Source organism: Cavia porcellus, unplaced genomic scaffold (genome assembly GCF_034190915.1).
Source record: "Cavia porcellus strain 051 isolate PalLab524CR breed Dunkin Hartley unplaced genomic scaffold, mCavPor4.1 scaffold_17, whole genome shotgun sequence".
Lineage (NCBI taxonomy): Eukaryota > Metazoa > Chordata > Mammalia > Rodentia > Caviidae > Cavia > Cavia porcellus.
Genome location: NW_026947500.1, coordinates 62,716,760 through 62,735,130, shown reverse-complemented (window position 1 = coordinate 62,735,130; position 18,371 = coordinate 62,716,760). Strand labels below are relative to the sequence as shown.

The window sequence follows — 18,371 nt, the reverse complement described above, 5'->3', positions numbered from 1 at the left end:
CTCATAGGTGAAATGGTTTGGATTCATACATCTGAACACCAAGTTATCTCCCTAGCACAAAAAACCAAAGGAGTTAGTCATTTCCAAAAAAGCATAATACATATGAAAATGATAGGGGAAGAAAGGCCTAAAAAGGGAAAGTGGTATCCACTGTTAATGTCCAGTTGTCTTATTTTGAGTTTTTATATCATTTTCATCATTTTGTTAAGTTTGGTTTTGTTCTGTCTTGTTTTGTTAGATTTTACTGTGTCTGATGGTACAGGGAGCTACTTTGAAGATAAGATATATTATGATAGCCATTTGATTTCCTATTTTCTGGTTTAGAAGTCCTGTAATGTTTTTATTGTTTTGTTTTGATTGTTTTTATTCTGCTTTGCTTTGTTTTATTATGTGTGATAGTATGGGCAGCTATTTGTAAGAAAATATATATTATGGTAACCATTGTTTATTTCCTATTATCCTGTTTGGAAGTCTTGTTATGCTTTCATTGTTTTGCTTTGATTGGTTTTGTTCTGGCCCAGGCATCAGACTAGTGGAGGCATCAGACACAGAAAAGAACACAAGGCAGGACAGGAGTGACAGGTGGGCTGCAATGTGAAACTCAGGCTCAGTGGACCCCAGGATGCTTATATGCTGTCCACCAGTGTCCTGCAGGCAGAAGGCCTGTCCTCGGACACCTGTACCTCAGCAAGCCCCAGAGCATCCCAAGAAGCCCAGTCCTGCCTACCACAGTTACCCACAACTGCAGGGACCCTGCCCCCTTCCCTGCACTGTTGCTGGCCTCTAGGAGAGGCACAGTGAAAGGGCAGGGTGAGAGAGGCCAGTTGGAGACACAGCACTTCAGAGACAGGGACAACCAGGAAAAGAGGCCCCAGATCTCTAAGCCACACATGAAGGAAGCTGGCAGTCCTGAGCTCTTAGGAGGGTTGCTGAGTTAACCAAGTGAAAATCTGGGATGCCTAGTTAATAGTGGATGCCAGAAAAACAATGCTTTAGTACAAGTAGATAGGAAACTAAGCAAAGCACACGCTTATGTTAAAAAACATTACTACTGTTTCTCTGAAATGCAAAATTATTAGAAATCCAGTAGTTTTTCACCTAGTGACCTTGAAAGGTTTGCAAGACCAAGCCAGGGGCTCACAGGAAGAACCATTGCCTGTTCTGGGCTGGAGCTTCTGCAGATTTAACTTTTTAAAAAGCATTTGTTTTTCTATTCCTTTCTCCCTTGCTCTCTACCCCGCCCCGCTTTCTTCCTGCTAGTTTTTCATTGTGATTTTAAATATCCATTAACGTTGCCACTTTGAGCTCTGTGTGTGTGGTGTGCACCAGGGCCTGGCCATCTTCCTCTGGGAACAGGTCAGTGGCCCACAGCGTTCACAGGGTTTGCAGTCACCCCGCCCTTCTCAGGAAGCGCTGGATCTTCCTGAATTAATGTTAAAACCCAGCCCATCCAAAACCAACGCCTCTCCCTACCCTGCTTCACAGTCCAGTGTCTCTGTGAGCCTGACTGAGAATTCCAGGCATCCATGCAGTCACATTGGTCCTAACCTGAGTGCTTTCACTCCCCACACCAAAGATTAAATCTGAGGACAGAAGGAGGAGTTTAGGAGATTGCCTTTTGGAAATAATAAAAAAAAAAGTACAAAGCCCTCGCCTAGGCAATGCGTATGAAACGCTGGTGACCCCGCGTGTCCAATGCCTCTGCCTCCCGGGGTGCGGGTGATGTCCAGGTCCGGGCAGGGAGCGCTGTCTGGGACTCGGCTCACTTCCTTCCCGGGGGAGAAGCGCAGGCCTCGCTGTCACCGCGGCTTCTCTGGAGTCGGCCAGGGAGCTCGGCTGCTCCGGATGGGACTGCGCCTCGGTGTCCGCCCGGAGCCGGGTTTGTGGACCGCGTCTTTGCGCCTGGCTTCCACATTCCTCATTTATTTGGGCCGGGGAATCAGATTCAGGACCTCCTTGAATGCTATGCCCTGAGCGAAGGCGCTGGCAAGGAAGCGTCTTTCCCCACAGGATAAATCGAGTCTCAACTCAAGGAGGCTGAAAGCCTCTGATCGCAGGAGGGGCGCAGGGCCAAAGGTGCGAGGCCGGCAGCTCAGCCCTGAGGCAGGGCGGCGCTAGGACCCAACGGCGTCGGCGGAAGGAAGGCAGGCGGCAGCGGGCTTCCGGGCTTTAGGGCTGCCGAGCCAGGTAGGAGCGCAAGCACCGGCTGGGCCTGGGGCGTGGGGTGTGGGGTGTAGGCAGGGGGCGGGGCTGAGGTCAAGGGAGGTGGGCTATGACTGCGCGTGGGTCGCGCTATCCTGCAGTCGCCCTGAGACCACTGGGCCCCAGGTCCAGGCAGCAGCAGCAGCACCAGCGTTCGGGGCAGATCTTCATTCCCGGTTTGGAAAGGATCTGCAAGTTGGGCAGGGTGGTGCACGCCTGTGACCCAGCCACTCTGGGAGGCGAGATTAGAGGGTCGCAAGTTGCAGCCCACTTTTGGCAACTGAGAGACCTAGGGAGACTCTGTCTCAGAATAAAGCGTAAAAAGAGGGCTGAAGATGAAGCTCAGTGGGTTGGGGGAGAGGGGGAAGAGAGAAAAAAGCAGTAAAAGTGAAGCTGAGCCAGCAGGAGGTGTCAGAGGCCTAGAGTGATTGCAGGCAGCAGTTATGGAGCCAGGACTTACAGTAACAAAACTCCCCAAGGTGGCCTGCTTTGGGTGAAATGTCCAGCTTTTATTTTCAACTGCATCCCCAGCTTTCTAGGGTATTGATTATGCCCTCCAAGGGGGTTGTGAATCGTTTTCAAGGAGGCCGAGGGCCTCTTAGAAGGTGACTGTTCTCTGTACTGGGCTTTTTCCCTTTCAGAGTGCAGTGAGGAGATGACAGAGCCAGGTCCCGGTCCAGAAAGTGTAGGGGACCTGATGGGCCTGGTGTAGGGCCCCAGCACCTCCCCTTAGACAAATACCACCCTACACCAGGGTCCGGACAGTGCCTCACACATGAGACTGAAACTTTTGACTTCCTAAGATTTGCATTTGAATGCATTAAAACAAAAAACAAAACAAAACAAAATACTGATGTCACAAAGTTCTGAATTCACACAGTACAACTTAAGTCTGGCTTGATCCCAAGTAGCATTTTGATGACTGACACAGTGCTGCTTGGTTGGTCCACCTTTATTTCCTTGTCAAAAACTGGGGATAAAGAAAAATTCACTAAGAATGAAATAATTCTTCGAGAAGGAGTGGAATGGCTCTAAGGTGTATAGGTATTAGGTAACTGAAGTAATGATTATTACTACTATTACCACTCATGAGCATTGTTAATAGTGGTGATGATGTTGTAGCATATGAAAATATATTGAAAGATGGTTCAGATGATTATCTTCATGATAATTATTTAAGGGCTACCAGATATTAGCAGAGGGGATGATAATAGGAGACTATTATGATTAATTTGGTCCTTAGGTTAGAATCCAGTCACTTGGTGCTTTTAACTCACATAAACTTTTTTTTTTTGGTACCAGGTATCGAACCTAGGACCTTGTACTTGCCAGGCAGCGCTGTGCCACTGAGCTAAATCCTCATCCCTCTCACCTGCTTTTAAAAGTAAGAAGAAACTGATGAAATCAGTAATATATGTTGTTTCACCCAGCAGGTTTAAATGTGATCACTGCAACATGGAACCCATAGAAACCTATTTTGCATTAGTTTTTCTCTAAGCCTTGGGATTTGGGGTACTCTTCGCACTGAGTGCCCTTCAGTTCCAGCAAGCCACACTTCCAGTGCTTCCTGTCTGCAGCAGAGCTGGTGGCCCCCAGACTGGGCAGCGTCATGGGTGGCAGCTGTCCTGAAGCTTCCTGGCCTCATTTCTTGTCCTGTTGCTGCTCCCTTGCACTGGAGAGCAGTGTAGTCTGCTAAGAGGCTTTTCTGGGCTCCTGACTTGGAAGCAGTTTCTTCCTTAGCACTTTATAGGAGGCTGGACTGGGTGCTTATCCTGAGGGTTTTGCTGTCTCTGAGGCTGTGTCCCTGCCTCGCAGTGTCTTTCGCATCTTTGTTGTGGTGGTCCTGGTCTCCACTTAACAGCTCAGCATTAGCTGTCTGTAGACAGCAGGAGGAAGCCTCAGGGTGGCCGCATTTACTCCTGCAGGTCCTTGCTGAGACCTGAGCCTGGATTTCTCCCTCACACACCCAGATGTGTAACTAAGGAGAGTTCATCCCAGGACAAGCACAGAAAGCACTTTCTCTTTTCCCCTCTCCTGACTGGAGAAGCAAAGGATTGAACTAAGTTAGAGGGTAGCAGACGCATCAGCATTAGTACAGGGCAGGGGTTCCTGAAAGGCTATGGTGGCCTCTGAGAAGGCACAAGGGCCTTTCCCCCAAAAAAGAGCCAAGGCAGATTTCAATCTGAAGAATGGGAGATGGAAAGAACAGAGGTTCCGAGGGCAGCACATCGTGCCGTGCAGTTGGTTCATTCTATTTCCTCCTGGTCCTCCATTACTGCACCCTCCTTCCTCAGGCCCTCTTCTCACTGACCTGGACTCTGTTGTACCGAGGGTCCCTGGCTGCTGCCCACTGTCATGCGAACACCCTGCCCATGGTCCTGACACTCCGGCCCCACCCACAGCACCATGACCTCAGTGAGGACCCCGGGCCCCTCAGCTGGCCAGACCTACGCCATCCCTCTCATCCAGCCAGACCTGCGGCGGGAGGAAGCCATCCAGCAGGTGGCCGATGCCCTGCAGTACCTCAAAGAGGTCTCAGGAGACATCTTCAGCAGGTGGGTACTGCCCTTCCCAGCGGAGGGAGGGCTACCCTGTCCTGGGATTCCTCTCCGAGCCCAGCCCCTTTAATGACTCCCAGACCTGTGGGCCCCAGATGGCTGCTGTGTGGGAGCAGCTCCGGGTCTGCAAGCTTCCCTCACGAGTGCCCGAGGTCATCCCCAACTGTCCAGCGTAGCCCAGGGGCTCCATAACCCCAGTACTGTGACCCTCATCACCCCAATTCTGGCTCTGCTCTTTCCTAAGGGAAGGAAAGGCTATTCTTGCAGTTCCGCCTGCAACCAGCAGAGGGAGACCCCGGGCAGCTCTCTGAGGAGGCTGCCATGACCCAGTCACTGGGGTGTCTGCAGAGGGGTGGGTCCTGAGTCTGCCTGTGTGTGTCTGGCCCGGGGGGACAGCAGGGTCCCGTGCTGTAGAGTGTAAAGCGAGAGGAGCAGGGCCCCCCAGACCCGCACCCCACTCTCGCCAAGTCGGGTCAGGTGCTGGCAGTGGCTGCAGCCCTGCTTCCCGCAGTTTCCTCCTCTGACAGAGCCCAGGTTCTCACGCACCCTACGCGGGCCCACGGGGCGGGTGCGGATAGCTCTGCCACAGCCACAGGTGATCACGGTGGGCCCCAAGGAACTGAGCCCTGTGAAGTGAGGACCACTCCTGTAGGCCTGTCACAGTGGGTCCCTGGGACAGCGACAGGGAGCCCGGGGGCTGAGGGAGCCGGACCCAGAGTCCATAGAGGGCGCCTGCTGTTCTGCAGGCTGCTGGGCTGGAGTGGCTTGGTGCAGCCCCTGACGTGGCCTTTGCATGGCAGGATCTCCCAGCGTGTGGAGCTGAGCCACAGGCAGCTGCGGGTGCTTGGGGAGCGGATCTCCAAGAGCCAGGCCAAGATCGAGAAGCTCAAGGGGAGCAAGAAGGCCATCAAGGTGGGGAGCACACGCCCATCAGCCCCGCCCCCACCCCCACCCCCCGCCCAACTCCCCAGCCCTCGGTCCCTGCCCGCAGGTGTTCTCCAGCGCCAAGTTCCCGGCCCCTGAGCGCCTGCAGGACTACAGCTCAGTCTTCTCAGGCGCACAGGACCCGGGCCTCCAGCCAAGGCCGCGCCGTCGCATCCAGAGCAAGCACCGGCCACTGGACGAGCGGGCCCTGCAGGTCTGGGGCCACAGCCAGGCCAGGGTGCGGGAACCGGGTCCACATGGGCTGCTGATACCCAAGGGTTCAGGCTGGGTCAAAACAGGGTGCACGGTGCCAGGTGCTGAGCCCCCCACATCCCTGTCACCCCCAGGAAAAGCTGAAGTTCTTCCCTCTGTGTGTGAACACCAAGCCAGAGCCTGAGGATGAGACCGAGGAGGGGCTCGGCGGGCTCCCCAGCAACATCAGCTCCGTCAGCTCCCTGCTGCTGTTCAATACCACAGAGAACTTGTAGGGCCCAGGGGGCGCTGAGGGGATTGGGGGGAGAAGCACATTAGGTCGGGTGCAATGTGGGTGTGAGAGCTGGTGAGCCCTAGGCATCAAAGAGCAGGATGTACCCCAAAGCAGGAAGCCTGACTAAACCTCACTCACCCTGTAGGTACAAGAAGTACGTTTTCCTGGACCCACTGGCAGGGGCGGTCACGAAGACCCATGTGATGCTGGAGGAGGAGGAGAAGCTGTTCGATGCCCCTCTGTCCATCAGCAAGAGAGAGGAGCTTGAGCGGCAGGTGGGGGGTGCTAGAGGCCAGGGTCCTGGGAGCTCCGAGCTGTCCTGGGGTGTAGAGGGCTCTGTGGGGCCCAGGGTGACCCTGCAGACCATGTCCTCATGTTGTAGCCATGGTGCATGTGCTCCCCCACAGGTCCCTGAGAACTACTTCTATGTGCCAGACCTCGGTCAGGTGCCCGAGATTGATGTGCCATCCTACCTGCCTGACCTGCCCGGCGTTGCCAATGACCTCATGTACAGTGCCGACCTGGGCCCAGGCATTGCCCCCTCTGCCCCTGGTGCCATCCCGGAGCTCCCTGCCTTCCAGACAGAGGTGGACACACCTTTCAAGGCTGGTGAGCTGGGTTCTGGGCAGTGGACCGGGCTGGGAGCTCCCTTAACTCAGCCTGCTTCCCGCGTGCTCAGCTTCACGCCTGTGTTCCAGACCTAGAGGGTGGGGTGCTCATAGCACCCCCCCCACCACCGCCACCGCCACCGCCACCTCCACCTCCGCCAGCTCCTGCAGTGCTGGCCAGCGCACCTGCAGGCCTACCCCTGCAGACTGCAGCCACGACCAGTGCAGGCCCTGCTGAAAGTAGCAGCAGCACCCCTGCTTCAGGTAGGGGCCAGCGCCGGGCATCCCAAGGGGAAGCAGCTGCATGTCTGAGGTCCATAGTACAGTTTCCTCCTCACATGGCCTAGCCTTTCGGGCCCGCCCTGCTCTCAGGACTGCAGAGCTCGGGGCCTTGGATCCCAGGGGAGAGGTAGGGGAGCCCAAAGTTGGGGCCATGGCCTCACTCCCAGCTGAACCACTGGAAACGAGGGCGACTGCAAAGGGAGACTTGAGAACTTGGGTTTTAATATTGTACCTTCCAGCCCCCGTGCAGCTTCCAGAAGGGGCACAGAAGTCTCTGCTGGCCCACAGGTCCCTGGAGGTTTTGTGGGTGATTAGTGAGTCTCAGGTCCACTGCTGCAGGGCAGCACCCAATCGGGGTGGGAAATGGGGGGACGCAGGTGTCTGACACCAGGCACTGACTCAGCATGGGCCTGGAAGGCCACTCCTCACACCTCCGCCCTGTCAGCACCTGTCCAGGTGGCTCCTAAGGAGGTGGTGGACCCCTCCAGCGGCCGGGCCACCTTGCTGGAGTCCATCCGCCAAGCTGGGGGCATCGGCAAGGCCAAGCTGCGCAGCGTCAAGGAGCGCAAGTTGGAGAAGAAGAAGCAGAAGGAGCAGGAGCAAGGTGAGGCCCCACTCCCCCTGCAGCCAGGACACCCGGTGGAGGCCTGTCAGGGCCCCAAGGCTGTCCCTCTGCAGGCGGGGTGCTCTTGGAGGCCTGGCTGGCCCCGACACCCTTGTCCTGAGCTTCTGCTTGGGGCTTTGTGCTTGGCCCTGCCAGCTCAGGCTGCGTCAGAGGGTTCCCCCACCTCCTGCGCTTCCAAGGAGTCTCAGTGCTCTCACAGGACTCAGGCGAGCCCAGGCCTAAGTCTCTAAACCTCTGGGGGCCACTGCTGTCATGGACAGGGGAGTGAGCCCAGAGCCTGTGGCCCTGATGGGGTCCCCTCCTGTCCTACACTTCTTCACCTGTGCTTCCCCCACAGTGAGAGCCACGGGCCAGGGCGGGGACCTGATGTCAGATCTCTTTAACAAGCTGGTCCTGAGGCGCAAAGGTAGGAGGGCACCTGGGGTGCTTCGCCTGTCCCTTTATCCAGGAATGGGGTGCACCTGGCCCGGCCTCCCTCCCTCACCAGCCCTTCCCTCTCAGGCATCTCTGGGAAAGGCCCTGGGCCAGGGGCCAGTGAAGGTGCAGAAGGAGCCTTTGCCCGCATGTCGGACTCCATCCCCCCGCTGCCACCCCCACAGCAGCCCCCGGGAGAGGAAGACGAGGATGACTGGGAGTCCTAGGGGCTCGGACCCCTTGACCTCCTGCAGCCCAACTTTGCCCGTTCTTGCGAGCATCCCAGTACTGTGCAGGGCCCTGTGGCTTCCCCATGGCACAGCGCTGTCCTCTCTAAGGGGAGGAAACGCGCCAGGAACCAATAAAGCGGGGCAGGAGAAGCTGCACAAGCCAGGAGTGCGTGATGTATTAGGAAGGGCGGCTGGGCAGGGTGCAGAGGTCTCCTGGAGCCTGGCCTGCCCCCTCTAAGTGGGTTCAGAGGCTCGGGACCAAGGCCCCTTTCTCTGGATTGGGGTGAGAGGAGGGGAGCCAAGAGCAGGAGTGGCTGCGGGGGAGGGGAAGGCACCTTTCCATGGCGTGTCTAGGGGAAGGGCACAGGGTCTTCTGCCCTTCTGAGCTGGGGGAGGGAGGGGCAGGATGGACCTCAACATAGGAAGGTGGGTGCTTAGGGGAGTGGGGACTTCTTTCGTCCCCAGGCAGAGCATAAGCTGCCCTGGGCTGGGCCACACTATGGCAGGACCCACTGTTTCATCCGCTCCTGCTGGCTTCACTGTGCAACCCTGATCCGGCAGCTTCTGGCTCAGCGTGAGGGCTGGTGGGGACACCAAAGGCTGCACACAGCAGGGACCAGGGCAGGCAGGGATGAGGCTGCCATCAGGAGGGCCCCGCCTTCTCCCGGTGAAACTGCAGGCACAGGGAAAGGCTGTGAGCAGCCAACTCTCGGGCTGGGCGCTGGGAGCCAGGGAAGGAGAGGGCCGGCCTGACCTTCCGCAGTGCAGCGAACGCAGCACCAAAAGTGGCTTTGACCTCCACGCGGTCTCGGATCCAGGCCGGCAGCTTTGCCAGCACTGGGGGCCTAGTGTATCGCTGGTCCAGGAGCACGATGCTGGCAAAGTCCCTCTGGTGGCGGATGGCCCTGCCTGGGGCCAGAGGCAGGGCTCTGAGTGACATCTGCCCTCCCTACAGCACACATCCCAGGTCCCCTCCTGTAAGGAAGGTCTCTCCTCCTGTCACCCCTCCCCAACACCCATCCAGCCCTGGCTGTTCATCCCAGGGCCAGGGCAGCCGCAGCTCACCAATGGACTGGTTAACAGCCTTCATGCACAGGTTCTCCAGCAGTGCCTTCCCCGGGGGCACCTGCCCTGGGCTCCTGGGCTGCAATGGTAAAGGAGACACAAGTGTCTATCACCTGCCTGATGACCCTCCAGTCCCTGGGGATGACCCTCCTGACCCAGAAGGTGTGATGGGACCCCGTGGAGACACCGAGAGGGTAAGAGTACATGCATGCATCGATGCTGATGAGCCAGGCAGCATTCACACAGCAATCACAGTGCAAAGCCTGGCATCCCAGCCCGAGGGGTCACCCCACTCTCCATCCCCAGCCCTCTGACCCTCTGGAAGCCAGCAGACTCACAAGGCGCTGATCCAAGTAGGCCATCTTCTCCTGCAGCTCAGGAGACCGGATGTTAGGGTAGGGCATGCCCACCATTACCACACACCTGGGGAACATGGAGGTGACGCCTGCATCTCAGCCTACCCTCTGCCCATTGGATCCAACCTGGACCAATGAATGGGGTCTCCAAGGCCTCAGCCTGGCTTACTGTTCCACAGTCAGCCCACCACTCCCTGCCACCCCCTCAACATCCTGAGCATCCTGCCTGCGTACAGACCCTGAAGTGTGAGATCCAGGCAGGCGCAGGGACCCAGGAGGGAAGAGGGGTGCACCTACCGGCCCAGGTCGTCCGAGAAGTTGATCCCTTCACTCATCTTCCCTCCCACCACAGAGAGGAGCAGGGCCCCGGTCACTGGGCCTCCTGCCTGTCCACACCTCTGTGGAAAGACCCCATGCAGAGCACCAGGCTGGGGCCAGAAAAACACCAGGCCTGCATGGCCCCGTGCCTGGCCTGCCCCCCTCACCTTAATGCATTTGGAATATGCGGACAGGACCTGCTCCACTTGGCTGGCTCTCTTGGGCTCCTGGAAGAGCTGCAGGGAGAGACAGACTTCCAGGGAAAGGCTGAGGAACGTGGGTGCTCACATCGCCTCAAGGGCTTGGCCTGCACTCTAGGGACAGGCCACCCTCACAGCACCCAGCTTTGGGGATCCCTTGGGCCAGGATGCAGAGACCCTGGAAGGGGTGCAGGCGAGGGACCGGGACAAGCAGCACCATTGGGTTCAGGGACCCCCCCGGTTCTGCCACCCTGGAAACACCTGCTGGGTAAGGGGTCGCTCACCTTTTTCCTGACAGTCAGGCGGGCCAGCAGACCACTCTTGTCCCAGTGGGCAAGGACCTGGCGCTGGTACTCGTAGGAAGGGAAGAAGCAGACCAGCCCTCCAGGGACCACGTTGCACAGGTTGCAGAGAATGCGTCCTGTCTCCTCCATCTAGGAGGCAGAGAGGCCCTGAGGAGCAGTGCCCACGACACCACAGCTGGGCTCCAGGCCGAGGGCGGAGCTCAACCCAGGGCATGAGTGGGCCCAGGAGCATGACAGCCACCTGGCCCCGTGAGTGGCACAGGAAGGCACATGTGCCAGCCTCTTGCCAAACACACCTGTCTTTGTGACCCAGGGCCCAGTGCCAGCACCTGAGAGAGGACACTGTCAGGCCACCAAGTCCCCCAGATCCCAGCATCCTTGACCGCCAGCATCGAGGACAAAAGAGGTGCCTGTCCCTGGGCAGCAGTGGAGATGTGTCCCTAGCCCTGTGCCCGCCTGGCGTGGTGCTGACATTACTAAGGGAACCAGAGCAGTGGGCAGCCCCTCACCCTCTGGTCCTCAAGAGGCTCCTGGAGGGCTGAAGGAAACTCACTTAAAGGTCCAGGGGTAGGGGTAGCCCACACCTTCATGACAAATATCTAGAGACTCCACTTATTAGGAGCCCAGCTGGAAAGGGAGCCCTCATACTGATTTTCCAAATGCCAGGACCGGCCAGGTGACCCAGAGCGATGTGCCGCAGCATGAGGGCTAGGGGCACTGAGCATGGCACCCACCATTGCAGGCAGCTCTCTCTGCTGGAAGGTGAACTCCAGCTGCTGGCCGGTGGGCCCACTGCAGAGGACCAGGGGCAGGATGTTGTCTGGTGGGATAACGTGACCTAGTGAGAAAGGGAGGGGTTGGAAACTGCTCCACAGGCAGGAGGGGTCCAGGGAGGTTGTTCCCCACCCATCTCCACATAGGAAGGGGTCTTTAGACCTCACTGAGGGTCCCTGGGCGATGCAGATGGCAGGTCACAGAGCATGAAAGCAGGAAGGGAGCAGGTGACAAGCCGCCCTGTGGTGTCCCCACCCAGGGCCTGGCCAGTGGCAAAAACTAGTGAGCAGAGGTCACGGCATAGGGTCTGCTCACCACAGGAAAACTCCACCACGCGCTCGGATTGCGTCCCAGCCCAGGCCAGCAGCTGCTCCCGGAAGTCAGACACCTGCAGGCAGGGTTTGAGGTGTGTGATATCCTGAGGGCTAGGGAAAAGGACCTCAGGCTTGGTATGGAGGGCACAGAGGCTCGGCAGGGAGAACAGAGGGAGAAGTCTGGGCTGGGTGGCCACTGGGACACTGCATAGGAAATAAGCCCAGAAAGGCTGATGCAGAATTATCAACAAGAAAACAACCATTAATGACCTGCTGGCGGCCTCCTCAGAGGACTGAAGGAACACAAAAAGGTGGCCGATTTGGCACAGGGGGTTTCAAGCCTGGCTTTGGGTCGAAATCATCACAGGAAAGTCTTTAGATCCATACAGCTCCCACCTGTCCCTAAAGCTGAACCACTGGTGAGGAACTGAGCTCACAGACACTGCCTGGGTGAGGGGGATACACAGTGGTCATGACCCCAGGGAGGGAAATGTCACTGTTAGCAAGTGACAAGCAGTTTCACTTTTCTAGACCTAGCAGTTACCTAGGAGTCTAAGCTTCGCACAGCTGACAGATGCAGCTTAGGCAGGCAGCTTTTCTTCCTCAGGGTGCCGTCTGCACAGTGAGATGGACCCGGGGAGGGAGGGAAGCTGCCTGCTGCCTGAGCAGCACCACCTCTACCCGGCACAGCACCCGGGGCCCCTACAGCTTACAGACCTCGCCCTCACCGTGCCACTGGCCAACCACCACCAGCGCACTCCAGAAACCACAAGGCTATCTCCGGGACACAGGAAAGAGCAGGCAGGTGTTTATTTTAGAAACAAAACAAAACAAAACAAAACAAAACAAAACAAAACAAAACAAAACAAACTCTCAAACCAAACACTAGGCAGCGCCACCCAGCAAAACCAGCAGAAAGCTGCAGCCTCAGCTGAGGAAAAGGATTCCCCACGGGGCAGGGACGAGTAGGCTGGGGGACAGAGTGAGAGTCCCCAGCTGTATTTTTAATAGAGTTTTAACTTTTGAACTGCATGAGTGGTTACATGTTTTAAAAACAAAAATTAGGTCAAAAAGGAAAAAAAGCAAACTCTAACTACACTGAAACCAAAAAGTTCCTAGTGACTGGTTCCACTACCCAGAGAAGCACTGGGAGAAACACCTGATTTCAGACAGCAATGCACCCTGCCAGGCAGAGCTGGCAGGCACAGCAGCGCCCCTTCCCTGGGCAGGTTTCCTATTGGGGCAGGGATGTGATTCTCAGGCTGTTCAAGGATACTGAGAGATTAAATAGTTACGTTACGCTACCAAGAAACTACACGTTCATTCAGCAACCAAATACCCGGGATTTTTATGGCTGTCATCTTCACTGAACACACATTCATCGTACTCTGCCTGCCCCAAGGGATCTAAATGTAAGGTCCAGGAAGTTAAGTTTTTATTTTGATTTGAAAATATCGATACACACTGTTGCTTTTCAAACTGCATCTCCTCGGTGTCCCCAAGACACAGCCTAGGCACTGTGACAACTGGGAGCAGCTGGGTCACCCTGGCACCAAGTGCCAGGTGCTGCCCTCCACTGATGCATCTCTCTTCCCTGTGTGGAAATGAGGCAGCCAGGCCCGGGGTCTGGTCCACAGGACCAGAGTATGTGGGCAAGGGCTCCCTATGCTGATTCAGAGACCATGTGATCCTCAAAGAGAACTCTAAGGCAAAGATTGAATAAAAATCTAGAAATCTGGGCAATAAAAAATAAATAGAGCAGGACGGTGGCTGCAGCAGGCACAGAGGCTGGGGAGGGCTCAGGACCCCAGCAGCCCAGGACAGCATGTGTCTGCCAGATGTGTGGCTGCGGACAGAACTCCTGGGCAGAGACCTGGCTGCACTTCCCACAGAAGTACTGTTCAGAGCAGAGAAATGCCAGAGTGGTCCAAGAAATGCACTGAATCCATGGGATTGGAAGACAGGAGGGGGGGAGCCCAGACTTGTGTCTGGTTGTTCTCCCAAAGGTGGCTGGATCTAGAGTGTGTGACTGATCCACCGTGCAATGCTTGAACTGAGGGTGGGTGATCACAAAGTCAGTCGTCCATTGATTGGCTCGGCACCATCCTAATCCCAGCAGCCAGGATACAGCACAAGGCACAGAAAGAGGCTGTCTTCTCCCTGCCCCGATTGTTTCTGCTGTCTTTTGCTTACTGTGAACGGCTTCTCTTCTGGCTTGCTACTCTGCCTAGGACCCAGCCAATTACGGGCCGAAACCTCTACAAATTGTGAGCCAAGGAAACCTCTCCGCTTTTTAACTCTGGGAATTGTGTCTCAGCTAGAAGTAAAAAGTAACTGAGACAGAGGAGTAAATGTATCCCCGCTGACCAGGAAAGATCTATGTGCTACTAGCTTCTGAGTGCAAAAGCGAACCGTAATGGCACATACAGGTGATTCTGTTGTTTTTAAGATGCATACACATCTGTGAAACTTAACCCCAGAAAGGCACTGCTGTGCTGCACGCTATGGTTCATCTCTGAGTGTGAAATGAGGACCTGCTTCTCCCCCACTGCTCCTCTCTGCTTTCTATGGTGAAACCCAAAACACCTACATTACACCAGCCTCAGAAGGTGGGCACCTCCCTGGTGGGGCAGGAAGGGACCTCAGGGAGGCACCAAGGATCTGAGACACACAAAGGCTTTGTGAGGCCTTAGTAGTGCCACCCAGGGGACACTGCTGGGCCTGCGCATCACCTCTTTTGGGTTGGGGACCAGCGGGACAGGGAGGACACCTGACTGAGGCTGCTTCCTTCCCCTGAGCCATCCCAGCACAGGGACACAGGAGATGGGGGCTGGGGTCCTTACCGGCTGCATGGTGCCCCCTGCAATGACCATTGCCCGGCATTCTTTTACCACCTGGGCAAACTGCACGGCTGGATTCAGGAGCAAGAATTTGAGGCTGCTCTGGCTGAGGCTGCCTGAAAGGGGGATAGACAGAGGGGCAGGTCCAGCCTGAGCACAGGGCTCCTGGGTGCCTTGCAGGACACACATGGGCTGGCACGGAACAGGGAGTCCAGCCTTGCTTTCCCTCCAGGACAAGTGCCAAGGCAGACAGCACAGCCGTCACACACGCGCACACACACAGAGGCAAAGCATAGCCAAGTGCAAAGGGAAAAATCAATCCAGCTTACACAGCCGGAAGATGACTTCTTGCTCTTAGGGCTGCTGCCCGTCCTGGCGATTGCTAAGCTGGGTAAGGCTAGGATGTGCCCAGAGGCCCTGGTGCAGCTCCCTGCTGCAGCCCGGCCCTCTCAGGAAGCAGCCCAGCCAGGCTGCTCGGTACCTTGGCGGCTCAGGATGACTCTGCCATCCTGGTTGGCAGTGGTGAGGGCTGTGAGGAAGCCTTCGATGTGCATCAGTGGGGAAGCAGCGCGCATGGCCTCAACCTCAGCCTCCTCTGGGGGGGCGGCGGCAGGAGCTGCATGGGCGGAGGGAGGACAGAGGCCGGGACCCGAGTGAGGTCAGGTCCAGTGCTACCCACGCCTGCAGACCAGCTCGTCTTCCTGCCCTGAGACTCACTCTCGGTCACCCCTGGCTGCAGGCTCTGCAGGAATTGCTGAAGCCCTGCCAGTCTGGACTGCTCCCGGGATGGTGGGAGGATGGCACCATAGCGTTCCGTGAAGCCACAGAGCTGGAGGAGGAGAGAGGGTGGTGGTGTAACACAGGGACTCCACAGGGCTGCAGCCCATACCCCTCCCCCAGCCTGAGGAGTGGGGACCCCGGAGGCAGGACACCAGGCAGTGAGGGCCAGGGTGGGGCCATACCTTCCTGCTGACTTTGCTCTTCTCGAAGTACCTCTGCACCTGCAAACGTGAGACAGAGATGACCGTGAGGAGGCGGTGGCTGCAATGTGCACTTTAGAAAGCAGCCTGCCAGGTATGGTGGTACACACCTGTAATTCCAGCACTCCAGAGGCTGAGGTAGGAGGACTGCTGCAAGTTCGAGACCAGCCTGGGCTACAAAGTGAGCTCAAGGCCAGCCTGAACTGCACAATGAGACCTTGTCTCCAAACAAAGCAAAGCAAAACAAAACAAGCTTGGAGCTCAGCTCCACGCCCACCCTGCCCCTCTTCCTCCTCCATCTCTGCCCACCAGCACAGCACCACCCCAGTGGCCTCCTCAGAACTGTCCCATGGCTCTGATTGCTCCCTAGATGGTCTGTCCCCTGCTTTCCTTCCTAGTGATGGCAGCTGAGCTGGACCGTGAGGAGCTTAGAATCAGATTAAAAAAACAAAAACAACAACAAAAAACATTATAAGCAAAGGCAAAAGGCAGGTGCTGCCCTGCTATTATGGAAGCAAAGGTTAGTTGGTATGGACACTGTGCGGCCCAGCCACTGGCTGTGGGGACTGTTCTGCTCCTATCTCAGGGTGCTGTTGTGTGGCCCCCACTTGTCACTGCCCAGGACACAATATGTGCTCTGTCCACAGGGCTGGCTAAAGCTGTAGAGTCACTGGGTGGTGGTTCCAGTGACAGTGGCTATCCACCATGCACAGGATCCGGATATGCAGGGTGAGGGCAAGCAAATGTCAGAGGCTGTGACTGAAGCTGAGGCTCTGGGGTGAGATGGAAGAGGAGTTGGGGGGACCTGCAGTCTCCACTGTGCCTCCCGAGGTCCAAGAAAGCCCAACCCCAGAGTGAAGGTCACTTAGTTCCTAGGTATACAGTGTTTTAAGGGGCCAATAATTTCCTGCATTTGTGTTTCAGGTCCTTAGACTGCCTCGTGACGGGGTCTCTGCTTTTTATTCCTTCTGTGATCTGAAAGCAGCAGCGCCCACAGCTGGCACCAAGAAGGACGCATGATGGGCCCAGATTGACAGGCGACAGCTCTACCTTGAACAGGTTGATGTTGTCCACCTGGCTCTGAAAGAGGAAGTCATTGATGGTCTTCAGCTCAGTCCCTGAGAGCAGATAGAGAAGGGCTTGGGGGCCTGCACTGGAGCACGGCTTCCGGTGTCACAGGGACAGAGAAGCTCAGATCACCCAGGTTGCCAAGCAACTCCTCACCTGTCTGTGAGAGGCTCTGTGTGTTGGGGTTCTGCTTGATATTCCCTGAGAGAGACATAAACAGGTCAGAGTGGAGCTGCCCACCCCCCACTTCTGCCTTCTCATCTCCACACTGCTCACAGGACTAAGCCTTCCCATCGCAGCAAGCTCCAGCGGCTGCTTTGCTTTTGGTCGTGTATGGCAGGCAGAGAAGCCGCTGAGAGGGCAGAGGTTCCGGCTGCCTCACGGCCCGATGCACATGGAACCTGATTCTTTCTTTTCGGGCCTCCTCCTGAGCAGGGCAGACGGCCCCCACCATGTGTAGCGCAAGGAGCGGATGGCTGCCGGGGTGTGGGGTTGCAGTGGTCAAAGTAGAGGAAACAGGGAGCTCCATTGGGTTAAGATCTTTCTGCAGATCCCCGCTGGCTCCCCACCTTTGCGGGCACAAACACAGATAGGCTAGGGGTCCATACCAGGGTTACATAAGAAGCACCTGGTCTCCACTCAGTGACTCATCTGTGAATTGGGTTCAAATGGACAGGATGCTCCCATCATGGAACAAATGAAGCTGTGGCTGTGCTGGGCATTGCATATGCTGCCAGACTACAACCCCTTCACAGAATGCCACGCACTGCATCAAGTGTGGTGAAGAGTGTGGTGGGGGGAAGGGCACAGAGGCACCAGGGCCCAGCGCCTGCCTGGCAAGTGCAAGGTCCTGAGTTTGATTCCTGGTACCAAAAAGAAACATACGAAAGAGCACAGAATGTGGGCAAATGCACTAGGCTGTGAGGTTTGACTGCTGGACTCGGCAGAAGGAATGAGAATCTGGAAGATCAATGATGGAGACACAGCTAACACCTGTGGGAGATTTTGGGGTCCTTGCTGGCAGCCAAGGAAAAGGTGGGGACTGGGGCAGTGCCTGCCTACCTCCCAGCACAGCCACAAACTGCTCCAGCAAATACAGGATCTGCTTGATGTACATCAGATTCTTGGCCTTCAGACGCTTCCTGTGGAGGAACCCGCAGGCCTTGAGTGGGGCTCCCTACAGCTCCCTGCTACCTGGCCAGGTCACAAATTATCACCACCCCAGGAAGGCAGGCTGGCCCCCAAGAGCCAGAAGCCCTGTCCCAAGCAGGCAGGGCCCAGTGGGGCACCCACTGTGGACACAGGACCAGGACGGGAAGTTGACCGCGCACACCCTCTGCAGGCCAACACGACCAAGACCTTCCCTCCCACCCTGGGGCCATGTCCCACCTGTACCGCTCCATGTACTGCAGCAACTGGGAGTGGGCCTGGCAGAGCTGGGGATGGAGCACGGAGCACAGGCTGAGGTCAGACCAGGCTCTGGACAAGCGGCTGAGAGCTGGGCCAGGGAGAACTGACACCATATGCAGAAAACGCCAGCTCAGGACTCACAGGAGCTGTCATGGGCATGGGGAGCGGGAGCCAGGAACCCATGGTGTGTGGTCTGTGGCCCTGAGACTGACGGAGCTGAGAGCACAGGAAGCTCTGCTCTGTGTGCAGCTGCTTCCAGGCTGGACAACGTGAGAGGCTGAAACCCTCAGGGAAGGAAGCTCCCTGCTGGTTTTCCCTGGATAAGGAAAAACCTGGTGTTTCCCATGGTAACTGTCATGCCCCGCCTAAAGTACCTGGGACCCTGCTCCGCTGGTGTGAAGCCAGAAGTCC

At 56.7% G+C, this 18,371-nt stretch overlaps 2 protein-coding genes across 8 annotated transcripts in view; one reads left to right on the top strand and one right to left on the bottom strand.

Moving 5' to 3' along the window:
• Positions 1-1,993: 1,993 nt before the first annotated feature.
• Washc1 (WASH complex subunit 1) lies at positions 1,994-8,489 on the top strand. 5 transcript variants are annotated; one of them, XM_063228367.1, is made up of 12 exons: positions 1,994-2,187; positions 3,505-3,586; positions 4,497-4,757; positions 5,561-5,672; positions 5,816-5,898; positions 6,032-6,168; positions 6,317-6,446; positions 6,579-6,780; positions 6,870-7,043; positions 7,507-7,665; positions 8,024-8,092; positions 8,188-8,489. In XM_063228367.1, exons 3-12 carry the CDS (start codon positions 4,575-4,577, stop codon positions 8,325-8,327), a joined length of 1,389 nt encoding a protein of 462 aa, XP_063084437.1. In that variant the 5' UTR covers positions 1,994-2,187; positions 3,505-3,586; positions 4,497-4,574; the 3' UTR covers positions 8,328-8,489. The 5 variants fall into 5 exon arrangements, with proteins under 5 accessions (XP_063084437.1, XP_063084438.1, XP_063084436.1 ...); XM_063228368.1 differs by having other exon boundaries at positions 1,995-2,187; positions 4,534-4,757; XM_063228366.1 differs by having other exon boundaries at positions 1,996-2,187; positions 4,605-4,757; positions 5,752-5,898.
• The window catches only part of Ddx11 (DEAD/H-box helicase 11), a 27,010-nt gene continuing 17,119 nt past the window's right edge, over positions 8,481-18,371 (bottom strand). For 2 of the 3 annotated variants that reach the window (XM_003468196.5, XM_063228364.1), the window contains 17 exons: positions 17,940-17,986; positions 17,613-17,692; positions 16,707-16,751; positions 16,533-16,600; positions 15,465-15,503; positions 15,220-15,331; positions 14,984-15,118; positions 14,506-14,618; positions 11,664-11,736; positions 11,309-11,412; positions 10,554-10,703; positions 10,237-10,305; positions 10,049-10,149; positions 9,734-9,818; positions 9,396-9,474; positions 9,085-9,239; positions 8,481-9,003 (listed from right to left, as the gene is read on the bottom strand). In XM_003468196.5, coding sequence (XP_003468244.1) covers positions 8,974-9,003; positions 9,085-9,239; positions 9,396-9,474; positions 9,734-9,818; positions 10,049-10,149; positions 10,237-10,305; positions 10,554-10,703; positions 11,309-11,412; positions 11,664-11,736; positions 14,506-14,618; positions 14,984-15,118; positions 15,220-15,331; positions 15,465-15,503; positions 16,533-16,600; positions 16,707-16,751; positions 17,613-17,692; positions 17,940-17,986 — 1,485 coding nt within the window. In that variant the 3' untranslated portion in view covers positions 8,481-8,973. Of the gene's footprint in view, positions 9,240-9,395; positions 9,475-9,733; positions 9,819-10,048; positions 10,150-10,236; positions 10,306-10,553; positions 10,704-11,308; positions 11,413-11,663; positions 11,737-14,505; positions 14,619-14,983; positions 15,119-15,219; positions 15,332-15,464; positions 15,504-16,532; positions 16,601-16,706; positions 16,752-17,612; positions 17,693-17,939; positions 17,987-18,371 lie in introns of all 3 variants that reach the window. The other variant, XM_023564471.2, reaches the window with a different exon arrangement.